This window comes from Azolla caroliniana, unplaced genomic scaffold (genome assembly GCF_043228905.1).
Source record: "Azolla caroliniana isolate FFs.n. ecotype wild unplaced genomic scaffold, voAzoCaro1.0.p SCAF_20, whole genome shotgun sequence".
NCBI lineage: Eukaryota > Viridiplantae > Streptophyta > Polypodiopsida > Salviniales > Salviniaceae > Azolla > Azolla caroliniana.
Window position 1 is genome coordinate 6603084 of NW_028230455.1, and position 14265 is coordinate 6617348.

A 14265-nucleotide genomic window follows, 5' to 3' on the forward strand; every position below is an offset into this window, starting at 1 on the left:
TGACCTTTTTGAAGGAAACATTTCAATAATATGTACCCAAGAAGAAAGAAAACTGGAGTGATAATACAGAAAACAAACAGAGAGTATAGTAATAAAATAGAAGAAACAGAGGAGAGTAAAAAAATAAAGGAGGGAGCATACATTATGTATAATAAAAGAAACAGAGTATAATAGAATAGAAGGAACAGAGAGTATAATAATAGAAGAACCAGAGAACAATTGAAGAAACAAACCATAATAGAAGAAAGGAACAGCGTGTATGTACTGTAGGGTAGAGAGTCAGAGTGTTCCTTCCTTCGCCCGCCCATTTGTAAGGGTTCCCTTTTATTCCATCTAAATCCTACCTCTGAATGCTTTAATTTCTGTCTCGAAAATGAGAGTGGCTGAAGATAACAGGAGTTCCAGAATTAAGGTTAACATTTATCTTAATTATTTTCACCTCAATTCAGTGGAATATGTTTCCTTTTCTGCCTACATTTTGGGTTAATTATACATTTCTTCTATGTATTTTTGTTTTGTTTTGTTTTGTTTTGCTCTTGTTATTATTATATAGTTCTGGTCCAAGCTCTCCTTCAAGAAATGGTTAAGTCGAAAACATGAGAAACAAGGTTATCATGCAGATCGGCTCGATATAGATGCTTGTTCTACAGATAGTGAGCAAGAAGACATAGGTATTGTACTAAAAATTCAATTGAATTTAACTTCACTCTACTCTACTCTACTCTGCTCTACCTCTACTCTGTTTCCACATTTTCCCCCACTATGATTCTCAAATTCTCGTATTGACTGTGTCTCGAGAAGACCCTAACATTTTGAATTCATCTGTAGGGGAAATAATGAAGGAAACTGGTTCTTTTTCCCATATGGGAAATATGAAGGAAATTTACGCTGTTTCCTACATGTGAAATGTTTTGAGTTCATTGTAAGGAAAGACATCAGAGATAAAAGACAAGACTTAATAGTTTCCTACATAGGAAAACAGCCTCCATCTCAATTGAACTATATATATATATATATATGCTCTGTCTCACCTGTAGAAGCTCATAATGATTGTAGGGAAACATATGGGAAAATGACCTATTTCCCACATGGAGACATAAGGGAAATCATGCTCTTGTTTTCTCAACATGGATAGTTAGTTGGGCTCTTTCTTGCCTAGCTACGTTTGATCTGCCTCTCTCACTGATACAATCTCGTAATGTTGAAAAACCTCAGAACAATGATGAAAAAACATGTAGAAATGTGCGGAACTTTCTTACCCCAACTGGCAAATTAATTGGAAGAAAACTTCTTGTGATAGATTCAATTTGTACTCTTATTCACTAATTCCTTGTGTTGCAATTCATATACATCAAATGTGTTTCGTTTAGGTGTATGGGAGGATGAAATGGAGAGACGATACAGTTGCTCGGCTACAGATTTTCAGCTTCCTCGGTCTTTCTCGACAGGTTCATTTTAACTTTATATTGTTTACATTTATTATTACTTGGAAAAGAATCAAGCATTAGTGAAAAAGACTCATCATTTAGGGTTTTATTTATGAGTTCTAATGAATGCTTATATGTTAGATTTGCTTCATTTTTATTTGCAAAAGAATCAAGTTACTAAATTAGGGCTTCAAAAATTCGAAAAGCAATAGGTCGAGTATCATCATTTATGATCTCTTCGATCTCGATCCCTACAATTTCTAATAAAAAAACTCCTGTCTTCTAACTAATTCAAGCTGTACTGGAAGTCTTTAAGTTCTAATGCAAGATTCATGTTTACACATGCTTTTAAAGGTTTTGAAGCGAGACACTCTTCTGCTACGTTGATGCCTAGAGATTGTGAAGTTTTGAAGTCAAAACTAACCGACGTTCAAAATTTCAGGTTACAATCTTTCTTTCTCTTAGGTTTTATTAAATCTACATATATCACTTGCCATTAGTTTGTTATAAGTATGGTGTTTGGTCATGCTTAAATTGTCTGTATAGTTAACTGGTACATATATGTATATGTATATTATACCAATCAACCTTACATTTATGTCTATGCGGTTAGCTATTGAGACTGTAGGGCTGACTAAATAGCTTCAGTGAGCCAATGGGACTATCATTGGGCTCAGTCACTCTAGTAATGTATAAAGTTGTGTTTCTCAATGTTATGGTATCAGAGTCTTTGTTGGAACTTGGAATGTTGGAGGAAGACCTCCCAATGACAGACTAGACATTGAGGAGTGGCTAGGAAGCTTGAAAGAGCCAGCTGACATATATGTGATTGGGTAAGTATTTTATTGCACTGATATACATGGAAGTGATTCATTCAATCCACTAGTTTAAACCTCAATGCTAATTGCTTATAATTTGAATGAAATAACTCATTGTAGGTTTCAAGAAGTTGTCCCTTTGAGTGCTGGTAATGTCCTTGGTGCTGAAAACAATGGACCAGCTGCCAGATGGCAACACCTTATTCGTCACACACTGAACTACACAAGCTGTAATTCTGGAAGCTTCCGGCGAAGTTGTAGCACTCCTTCATCATTGTGGCAGGAGACTTCGATGGATTTTACAGATACTTGCAATCAAGACTTGGGTGGTATCAATCTAACATCATTTGCTAGTAGAGGAACCCCAGTGCCTTCACCTGTGTTAAACAGTAGATCGTCAAGTGGTTACCGGTCGTCTCAGAACCGATCTCGGTATGCCATGATTGCTAGCAAGCAAATGGTGGGGTTGTTTGTGTCAGTATGGGTTAAAAGTGACTTGAGACGAAGTGTTCGCAATGTGAAGGTCTCTTGTATAGGATGCGGTCTCATGGGCTACCTAGGAAACAAGGTAAAAAGGCTTCATACCTTTGGGATCAAATCCAAAATATATTCAAATACAAGATGATTGCTTTTTTGTGTTTACTAACTCCAATGTGTGTGTGTGTGTGTATGTTATTTGTTTGTGATGCAATAGGGATCTATATCTGTCAGTGTGTGTCTCCATCAAACCACATTTTGCTTTGTGTGTAGTCACTTGGCATCGGGGCAAAAGGATGGGGATGAAATCAGACGGAACTCGGACGTTGCAGAGATTTTGAAAAGAACACAATTTCGACGTGCGGATGATATGAATGGAGCAGGGCTCCCAGAGACCATCTTGGAGCATGAGTAAGAAAAACGACCCAATGGAAAACAGACTGCATTATTATAAAAACAGCTAAATAAATCTTAGAAGAAGCCTAGTTTGAAAGCAAGTATTTTTTATTTAAAAAAAGTTGTCTCAAGGAAGAGAAAAAATCAATAAGTGTTTCAAATAATCTATGGGTTTTTTTCTGTTATATGTGGATTTTTGTTTTGTTCATGTTTCCAACTTTTATAAGAAAAGGGGAATAGCGTGTTAAGATTATGTTTTGCAAGCAATGCCCTGCTCTTCAATGTACTTATATATGCAATGCCATGGTTTTCTCTTGTTCAGTCGGGTCATCTGGCTCGGGGACCTCAACTATCGGCTAGCTCTATCACCCAGTGTAACGAGATCTCTGCTTGCGAGGGAAGACTGGGATGCACTCTTAGAAAAGGATCAGGTGAAGAAAATGTGTGCATATTTTAGATAGCTCAATAATCATTCTGTAGTAGATACCTGGAATTTTGTTTTATGCTTCGAAAGATACCTGTTTGGGCACAGTTTCCCTCTTTTGGTGGATAAAAGGATTTCTCGTGGTATCCCTTAGATTCCATTGCACAGATTCTACCATATCATATATCAATAGAAAGTCCTTGAAGTGTATAGTTTATAATATGCGAGGTTCTATGTTGAATTTCTTAGAAGGTCCAAAAATGAGTCTGAATAGTTCAATATATGCTACCTCAAAAGCAGCCAGTATAATGTTATGTTCATAGTCTTAAAGCTGATGAGTACTGAATCCCCATGACACACTAATGATAACTTTGGAATTAATTCATTTGGATGTTGCAGCTCCAAATACAAAGGAAAGCCGGGCGAGTCTTCAGTGGATGGTATGAAGGCAAAATCTACTTTGCTCCCACATACAAGTATAGAGCTAATTCTGATAGCTATACGCTCGAGAAAGGCTCATCAAAGCTTGGGGAGAAGAAACGAACTCCCGCATGGTATATATATATATATATATATGTAATAGACATATGATAAGAGATTTGTGCTTTTTCATGGGGGAAAGGAGGGGATATAGGGGGTGGGACATCAAACCATCATCATGCCCCTAACTTGTTGGGCATTGGTTATAAAAATAACTCTAGCTTTCAAAATGTACCAGAACACCCCCTTTATATCGTAGAGTGTATTGTACCGCATAGGGAGTATTTGGGTAAAATAAGTCAGACAAGTTAGTGGTGTTTTTTCTTCGTCTTTTTGACAAAATTAAGCTTTTCAATACTTAATTTCTTAAGAATTTTAATTTTTTATTATAAATACTGTTTTTTTTGTAACCTTATTATTGTTTGGTACATGTAGGTGTGATAGGATCCTTTGGTATGGAAGTGGTCTCAAGCAACTTGCTTATGTTCGGGCTGAAACAAAGTTTTCGGATCATCGGCCAGTGTATGCGGTGTTTTCAGCTGAAGTTGAGGTCTTAAGCCGGAAAAAGCTGAAAGATTTCCTCATGTTCAAATCAGCAAAAGTCCAAATTGAAGAGTTGTTACCTTCTTCTTGCGATGAACGGTGATTTTAAATATCAAATTTCTTGCCTTATTTGTGAATCTCTCTTATATATAAATAGATAGATAAATTGAGAAAGATAGAGAGATAGAGAAAGTCAATTCAAGAAAATCACCAAATAATTTGTATTATGTTCTTTCTTTGTATAGGAAATCACGGCGAGTTTAAACGGAGGGACAAATTCTGTCCTCTATTCCTCTCTCTCACACACATTTTTCTCTACTCCTTGTACATATATAAATGTCTCTTGAGAAGATTTACAATGAAATTGGCAATTTGTGCAAAGGTATACCGACTAGTTCAATTAATATAATTTCTGGAGTACATCGAACTTTCATTATTACTTGATTCATGTTGTGTTATATGGTTTTTTTGGCAGCTACAATTTATACTAGGGAAAAGGAGAGTCAAGATAAGGGCATGCAATAACATCTGTCTTTATTTAGCCTAATAACATGTATGACAGTTATTTTTTTTTAATATAAACAAATAGATAGATAGATTTGTTTCATAAAATAAATCTAACAAATTAAGTCTGCTTGTATATATATATATCGTCAGGTGAACTTGTGAGCGAAATATCATCGGGAGTTCGGTCTTTCAAAACCTGGATTCATTCGATTGTAAAGAGTTCCAAAGCTGTTGCAGCTATCGACATACATCAACTAACTATATAGAGATCCCATATCAAATATATCGATTCTTCAAGATTTTTTTATAGGGGGGATTGAAATAATATTGTACTTTGACTAATGTGAGATAACAAAGAAAAAAAAACTTATTTGCCCCAAAAGCTCTCAATCGTGAAACACTGTAAGAAAATGTACATTAAGTCTCAGCAAAATATGCTTCTGCTCAACAAGCCTTTTGACCCATGTAATCAATCCAGAAAATCGATTGTTATGTTAGTAAAGGGCACACACAGTGGAATGTTTTTCATTACATTTTTTCTATATAATATAAGCTTACAATTTTGAAGATTTCTTTCCCCAACATTATAACAGTGACCATATGATTGTATTATAGGAGCATAATACTATAGTAAAATGACACCTTTTGTAATGATTGTCATAATATCTCCGTTCATTTGCGAGTGATAGATCTTACAATGAGAAGAGCTACGTTAAACCTTTATAAAGCTATGTGAGAAACTTTCCATCCTTTCTTTTTACATGTTTTCTTTCTAAAGGTCATTTTGCAAATTTCTACTGACAAAAGTAAAATAAGTTAGTATCAAAAGAGAAAGCGAATCCAAAGTGGTACAAAACATGCAGAAACTCTTGTGAAGGAAGAGATATGTATATATGTAATGCAAGTGTTTCCTCCCCTAAATAAAGAAGAGACCAACTTTTGCTCTGCAAATTAAATAGGGTGAGAGCTTTTCTTTCTTTACAACAGTTTCATACTAGGATTAATAAAGGTGTGTGTTAAAAGCAAATAGTAAAGAACACGATGCGGTAAAGTTCCGTTTACTGAGCAAACAAACGACAATGCTTTTCCTCATAAAGAGTACCATGAGGCATGGTGCTTTGCCAATCCTAGCACCAATGTGTATATTTCTTTGCATAATATACAATCTTGTCCAAGGTAAAAAGAAAGAAACAACGAATCAAAGAAAAAGTTCCGTTACCTTTGCGGGACCTTATTGTTCACAAAAGAAGGTATAAAAAAAAGTAGGTAGCTCTCTTCCACTTAGAATCAGCTAAACTTTTCAAACTTGATCGTTAGAACTATTTTGATGTCAAAAAGGTTAGAGAAAAAAAATAGCCCTTCCACTAAGGAATCGGCCAAACTTTCGAACGTGATCATTTTAACTCGACAAATTAGAAAGCAACAAACCGTGATGCGCGGGCGACATTGAAGACCATTTGATTTACTTTCAAAGAAACCTAGGTAAAAATATGTGAATTTTATTCATGCTACTAACATGATGGTTGATATGTGAATTTATAAAGATGAAAGGGAGGTAATGATAAAACAAACATTGTTGGAAGATTTGTCCAAGTCCTAATATTGACAAAACCAAGAGAGTGGAAAGGAGAGACAAATTTCGGTTTACTTATTTTCAAACAATGAAAACACGTGCTCGCCCAAATCTTAAATATGAACTCGTGGTTTTCCATGTACAATCTAGTTTTTATGAGGATGTTTTTCTTATGTAGCGATTTATTGACATAAGCATATAAACCATTGTGTGTGCTTAAAATGAAAGGGTGCTTATATTATGTATGTGAGTTTCAGGACAATCTAGTTTTATGTAGAGATGATACATGTACCAAAGTTTTATGAATATAAACAAATTTATGCGGATATCAAGTATTGTTGTGTTATCGAAGCGCGTAAACTATTGTTGCTAGTATTTCTTAACACGAACGAGTTTATATGTTTTGTCTTTAGCTTTTCATATCTCTTATACATTGCACATACGTTATACGGTACAACTCCGCATCGTATTTAGATGCTAATTATGATACCTCAAAATTCAACCAACTGCACACACAAAATCCCAAATTTCCAAATAAAATCCTATATGGGAAATCCAATGGGAAATGATTTGGAAAAAATGAATCCCATGTAGTTCATTACTACTTGTGGAAAAAAAAGAGGAAGAAGAAAAGAATAGATTTTGTTGAGTTAATGCTAAGAAATAATGGAGTGTAATGGTTGGTCTCAATGATGATGTTTTCTTGGACCCAACGGACAAAATCGACACAATGTGTATACAACAAGCAATGTTCACAAACATAACAAAAACAAGAAATCAATTTAAGGTAAAATAGATCAAATTACGCTAACAATTGTGTAAACTTGTTAAAAGATTATTGTGTGTGTGCGTGTGCACGCTAGACATTTGGGTTTGGGCCTTGAATTCAAAGTCCAAGGACAATATTTCATCGGAAAAGAAATCAATGCCTAGGTAGGGCCACATTAGTTGGCGTGTCATTATGCAACTTTTAACTCGTTGCTTGCTAAGTTTCCACTTTCTTACATAAAAATGTATGAAAACCAATGTGGAGTTTTCCCTGTTCGAAAAGCAACGAAGGGTGTGGTGTTTTGCACCACTCTGATGCGGTGCAACGATACGTATCCTTCCATTTTTATCATATAATTTCGTTGTCAATGTTCAAAACAATATTTCGGTATACTAAGATTATTAGCGGAATTTACCAAGGAGCACCATCCATTCTATGGAAATCCGATTTTAGTGATATCACTCTAATTGTTAGACTATACAGAAATGCCGCAATTGCGAGATACAAATCTGATTTCACGGGTGCAGCTATACTCATTGGAATTTTGATGAGAAAGTTTTCCCGTGTATGCAAGAAATCCGATTTTCATGTGATTGATGGGTCCATCCATGTGGGTGGTACTACTGAAATGGAATTTCTTGGAATGGTGTTTTGTTTTTTGGAATGGTGTTTTGTTTTTTCAAAGTGGTCATGGAATTGGTTGGAACCGAATGTGAGAATATGTGTGTGTGTGTGTGTGTGTGTGTGTAAAGAGAGAGAGAGAGAGAGAGAGAGAGAGAGATGACATGTTAATAATGACTATTAGGATTCAGAAGCTGAATTAAAATAAATAAGATAGCTTCTGAAAAGGATAATAATGGAAATGGTAGCAATTGCGTGTGGAATTTTGTTTGTTCTGGAGGAATATGATTGTTGTTATATTTAGTGGTAGTTTGATGATGAAAAAAGATACAATTATGTTATTATTTAATTGTGCATGCAGTAAGTATGTAATGTTTTATAAGTTTGATTGATATCCAATCTAATGAATGAAATGTAAGTAATCGTGTTGGTTGTGTGTGTAACGGTTTGATTGTTGCACCGATATAAAACAAAAAACAAAAAACAAAAAAGCAAAAAGAATGCCTTGTGCTCGTTTCTTTCTACTAAATCCAGCAGCATCATCATTATTAAGTATTGTTATTTTTATGAATGCCTAGTAGCTATGTACTACATATCGTTTACAAGAAAAACCTACTACAGATTGTAAAACTCAGGAAACAAAATCCCCATTAGATCTTTTAAATAAAATACAAAATAATGAAAAATAACAAACGAGTGCTAAATATATAAAAAAAATATATATATATATAATAAGAATGACAAATAACAAAAAAATATGTAAATAAAATTGACTTTTCAGTCAGTAGTATTACAAAAATTATTATTATTATATTATTAGGTGAGACAAATAAGATGATTTTATTATTATAATTTTTATTTTTATTTTTATTTTTATGAGAGGGAAAATCATAAACCCAGATACATACATCAACAAAAGGAAAACAAAAAAGAAACAAAGAATATTATTAAAAGAAGAAGGAGAAGGGAGAAGAAGGAAGCACAGTTTCATAATAATACATACAAATAGTCTTTCCCTGTTTCTGTGTGTACGTGTGTGTGTGTTAATGAGAGGGAATACATTGGATAACACCCAAAACAGAAACAGGGAATACATACAAATCCAAAGTGCCAAAAACGAAGGCACCCCCCCCCCCCAAGCAGTCAGTGAGAGAGAGAGAGAGAGAGAGATCCGGATAATGATGAGGAGGGAGGGGGCCTCGAAGCAATGGGACAAAAAAAGAAAGAAAATAAGAACAAAGATATCATCCATCATTCATTATAATTATATGTGTTTGTGTTTATGTTTTGTGTGTGTCTGTGTGTAAAACCCTTCTTCTTCTTCTTCTTCTTCTTTTTGGTTTTCTGTGCCCAACCAAAACATATTGGTAGTCCAAACTTCAAGCACATATGTAATGAATGTAATGAGGTTTTGTGTATGTAATGTAATGAATGCAATATTGCATGGATGTATTGCATTACATACATATACTTACATTATACAAACATACATATGTACAAAACAAGCTTGCTCTCTCTCTCTCTCTCTCTCTCTCTCTCTCTCTCTCTCTCTCATGAATGAATGAATGAATGAATGAATGAATGAGAGAGTGAGTGAGAGTGAATGAATGAATGAAATGATGATGACCTTACTTCACTGCCCCCTCCTATTTCACATTCTTTTTGTCCAAAGACCCATGCCCCCACCCAAAGTAAAAAGAACAAAAACAAAAACATGTACACGGTGCACACTTCTTCTTTTTTATCTTACAATGTTTATCATAACATGAATAGTAATAAGTTATAACATAGCGGAAACTTTGACTTAGAGAGCTATGGGTGGGTACATCATGCTGTTATCTGGAAAACTGAAAAGCCCTTCCCAAGTTTTCATGAAATATATGTAATCGACTGACTGTAGTATATGTATGTAGTGGAACCTTTGAGTAGGGTGGTATTGTGCTATTAGTGACATGTCTTCTTGTCAACTAATTGAGGATGTTAGCAGTCCCTTGAAGTGTGTGACAACAGGTCAAATAATGTCCATATAGGGGGCTTTGTGTCTTAGTATTTGAGGAGTACCACTTCACGTTGGGTAGTAGGAGTGTGTTCCATTGTGGTCTCTATAGGCATGAAGTGGTGCTCGTCGTCGGGAATAACATATAGTTGCGCTTGAGGTAGTCTCATTGGGCATTCAACTTATATGACAGACTCAAAGGCACAACTACATTGGCCAGGGTCAGATAGAGTCAAATATTATTCTTGTGAATATGAAAAAAGATGCTAGAGCCAACATTCAACTCCCCTACCCCTTATCCAAACATATTTGACATCATCGGTACTTAACTATAAATTTAGGATATTGAATGGGAATTACAAGCGGCTTATTTACCATCATAAAATGAAAGTTACGAGTGGCATAAGCACTGACTTTCATTTGATATTAATAAATGCCAAACCGGTATAATTTAGAGAGAGCGGATGCACCATTACTTCATGCAAAGAACATTGATTAATGTAGGAGCACATTGTCTCCCTACTATTAAGGCTTTCCAAACTAGGATTTCAAAAACAATAGATGTGAAACTTTATGAAATAATATTTATTGATCTTAAAATTCTTGAAACAATATGTATCAACTAAAAACTTCTTGAAAGGGTATGTATCAACCAAAAACTTCTTGAAAGGATATGTATCAATCCAAAATTCATTGAAATGATACATATTGATATAAAACTTCTTTTTCTTGAAATGACTGATTGAGAAATGCTATCAACATTAGTGTTAGCCATTTCAAGCTTTATTATGTCAAGAGATAAAGTACGGAAACTTATTGTCGGGGGTGTTTGTAAATCCTAAATGTTTGCTAGTCAATATTGCCTCTCATATTTTGGCAAACAAAATTCTAAACTAAAGGAAGAAACAAAAAAGGAATAAAAATAAAGCACATCATGATCTGATTGTTATTGATACTCATTGGTCATTGTTAACTCTTTTGCTAGTACATCTTATCTTATTGCGTTGTAAAGGTTAACACATCTCAACATTTCCAAACAAGAGTATGTTGCATCACTCTCCATGCTTTCAAAATTTTGAGATATCTTTAGCTTCAAATTTGTGATAATCATTAATGATGACTATCATCTTTGTGGCTAACAATTGACCTCTATGTCTTCATACATTTGATACCTTGCAGTTTCTAGGCAATATATATTGTGAGTCGTGACCATCCAAGTATATTCTTGTTAATCATTGCCATGTGTTAAGCTAGTGTGCACGGTTCAATTCAAACAAAACCATTATCCAACATCTATGTTGGAGTATGATATTTGAATATATATATCGTGGATGTGTAATGCCTAAAATGAAGCACTATGTGTAATTAAGAAATAAACCAAAATGACTTTGATCTACGATCAATCCAATGCATTTTGTCTCCATAAATACATATACAAGAAATCTTGTACTCATGATTTTGCATGAAGTAAGTCCTCATGCACACTCACCAAAAGAGTAAGGCCATGCATTAGAAATGTTGCTTGAAAATTGCAATAGAAGGCCAAATCTTGTCATTCATCGGGAATCTTGTGTGAATTGGAATTTGTCAACACTATTATTTGAATGACATGATGTCAATAATTACATTATGTATAATTAAAAACATAAAAACCTTCTTTGTTGATGACTTAACTTTGGATTGTGGAAACTTTCTTAAGAGCAAAAGACTATGTTCCATGATTTCAAATTAAAATTAAATCCCAAACACTAATTTAATCAGCCAAGACTTGCAATTATACACTTTTGTAAAGTTTAAACTTCTTACGGTTTTTAATATGTAAAGTGAGCGTTTTGAAGGTATGTGCAATATAGTTTACATGATGCACGATGACAAGGTCGACAACCCTCTCATATGACTTTACATACAACGGCTTTCACATTTTTCTCTAACATGTAATGCGGTGTTGAATTCCGATATAAACACATTCCTCGGAGATACGAAGTTGTCCTACCACGATTGTAAATAATGATTCAAGACGATCTAGATGTCTAAGATGATTTCTAAGAGGTGAGGATGAAAATCATTAATTTTCAAGAATTGGAGTTATTGATAGAACCTTCAACTATCATGCATGTGAGATGAACTTATTTATGCATGATTGGATACCATAAAAAACAAGTGTACAAGACTAATGGAGATGACTAAATCCAAATGTGTGTAGTCGTTGCATATGAGCAAAAACTCTATTTGGAAGGTCAACAAGTTAACTATCCTTCACATGATGTGTCTTGTGGTGACAATTGTGATCACAAACTTCGCATTGTAGGTCCAAGACCCAATGGGGACAGTACCATGCGTATGGCATTTATGTTCAAATAGTTTGCTCAAGTGGTGAAGGATAAATATAATTGCTCCATCATTGGAATGATGAAAACCAAATGTTCAAGAATGAACCTACAACCATAATGTTATAGAAACTACACACTTTAGAATTATAATATGTGGGTGAATCCGTAGTGTCATCACTAAGGCAATGTTGACATGATACCAGGCTATAACCCAAACACCTTTAGATCTAGAATGTGTTGAATCAATTGTTCGAGAGTGATTGAATTTACAACCGTAAGGTTATGAACGATGCATGTACTATAGAATTGTGTTAATTGATAGTGCGATGACTCGACATGATATCTACAAGCCACACACTTTAGAATTGGAATGACTTGAACTGCAACAATGAGGATATATAGACCACACACACACACACACACACACACACACACACACACATGTTAGAATTGTGCTAAGCGCGCGAACCAATAATGTGACAACCAAGGGAGGCAGTGCCGGCATGATATCGATAACCCACACACGCGTTAGAATGGGTAAGAAGCGGTAGAGAACCTATAAAGGTAGGTGGAATACAAAGGCAGTTTTTTTTAGAGCCTATGAATCATGATGTGTGTGTGAGACCTATGACTCATACATATACATAGTAGGGGGGAAAGAAATGTTTATTCACACATATATGTATGTACATAGGATAGGGTGTGAGTGTCGGAGTCTTGGAAGTAGGGTCGCCAACAGTTTTTACGTTGATTTTTGCTTTTTGTTTTGTGTGTGTGTGTGTGCACTTATTAATAAAGCACTTCCTTCCGCCTATTGCCCTTGCCCTTGCCCTTGCTCAGGCGCAGCAGCAGCAGCCAGTTTTTGGTGTTCTTGTGTGATGGATCCATCCCATCCAGTTGGACACCATTTTCATTTATTGTTGGGCACCAAATGGGGCCTGCTCGCTCTTTGCCATAATCCCCACTTCAAGACCACCCAATCAGTGGCCGTCATCATTAGGCAGAGAGAGAGAGAGAGAGAGAGAGAGAGAGAGAGAGAGAGCTCATCACCCCCTCATAATTTGTATACATACATAACATTGTTTTGTTTAAAGACGAAGCAGGTTGCCTTTGGACACTTCTCTTGGGAGGGTATTTGTCCACCTCTTCTTTCGTACCTTCCTTCTTTTCTCTTTGAGTTCAAACTTATGGAATCGATGCCTCTCGTCTCAGAGGCATCTCGTTGTTGCATACGTTGTCTCCTTGACTTAAAAGTTATTGAACCGAGTATTAAGGACATTGAAAGGCATATTCATGAGTTCCCTAGCGTCCCACCGTATCATGTCAAATGACATCTAACCTTTTGATGCATATGCCATCTAACCTTAATAAATACCATCTTCATGTAGTGTGTGCTTAAAATGCCTGGGTCAATGAGAATGTTCAAACAATTCTTTACTCTACTTCCACAATGAGTTGCTAAGCAAGATGAATATCTTAATGCTTAGTGTGAGCCTAGCGAGGTTGTAGAGAAGACGCTAATTGTGCGGATTTCGACATTTAACAACTTAACATCATATGTGAACAAGATGTCCACACCTCTAAGGTGTGTGTGTTTAAGTACTAGTATTGATGAAGGATCTTAGCCCTCATAAATCTAATGGTACAATCCATGTATTTATTAATTTTGAGACATTAAGATTTTGCCTACGCTGCATTGTATGCAAATGTTGAGACCATTGGTGATGCGAATCTATCTTTGGAGGGAGAAGTGGTGAATGAGAAAGGTGGATGAGAAGGTTTGGCTCCAATGCTTTCAAAGGTTTGTTGTGCAAGGAGCTCTTATTTGAGAATGAACCAGTTTCTAATTAGACATTGTGAGATTAGGAGCATCATGGTTGGCCAATCTTTAAATTGTTATATGG

At 35.3% G+C, this 14265-nt stretch overlaps 1 protein-coding gene across 1 annotated transcript; it reads left to right on the forward strand.

Annotated features, from left to right (window-relative positions):
- Positions 1-249: 249 nt before the first annotated feature.
- On the forward strand, positions 250-5641 carry LOC147850870 (type I inositol polyphosphate 5-phosphatase 4-like). The gene is made up of 13 exons (XM_087335507.1): positions 250-412; positions 554-671; positions 1371-1448; positions 1782-1869; positions 2153-2260; positions 2366-2813; positions 2940-3133; positions 3441-3549; positions 3942-4096; positions 4458-4664; positions 4811-4947; positions 5041-5118; positions 5223-5641. The coding sequence occupies exons 1-11, from the start codon at positions 374-376 to the stop codon at positions 4827-4829; spliced, it is 1563 nt and encodes a 520-aa protein (XP_087191633.1). The 5' UTR covers positions 250-373; the 3' UTR covers positions 4830-4947; positions 5041-5118; positions 5223-5641.
- Positions 5642-14265: the final 8624 nt, after the last annotated feature.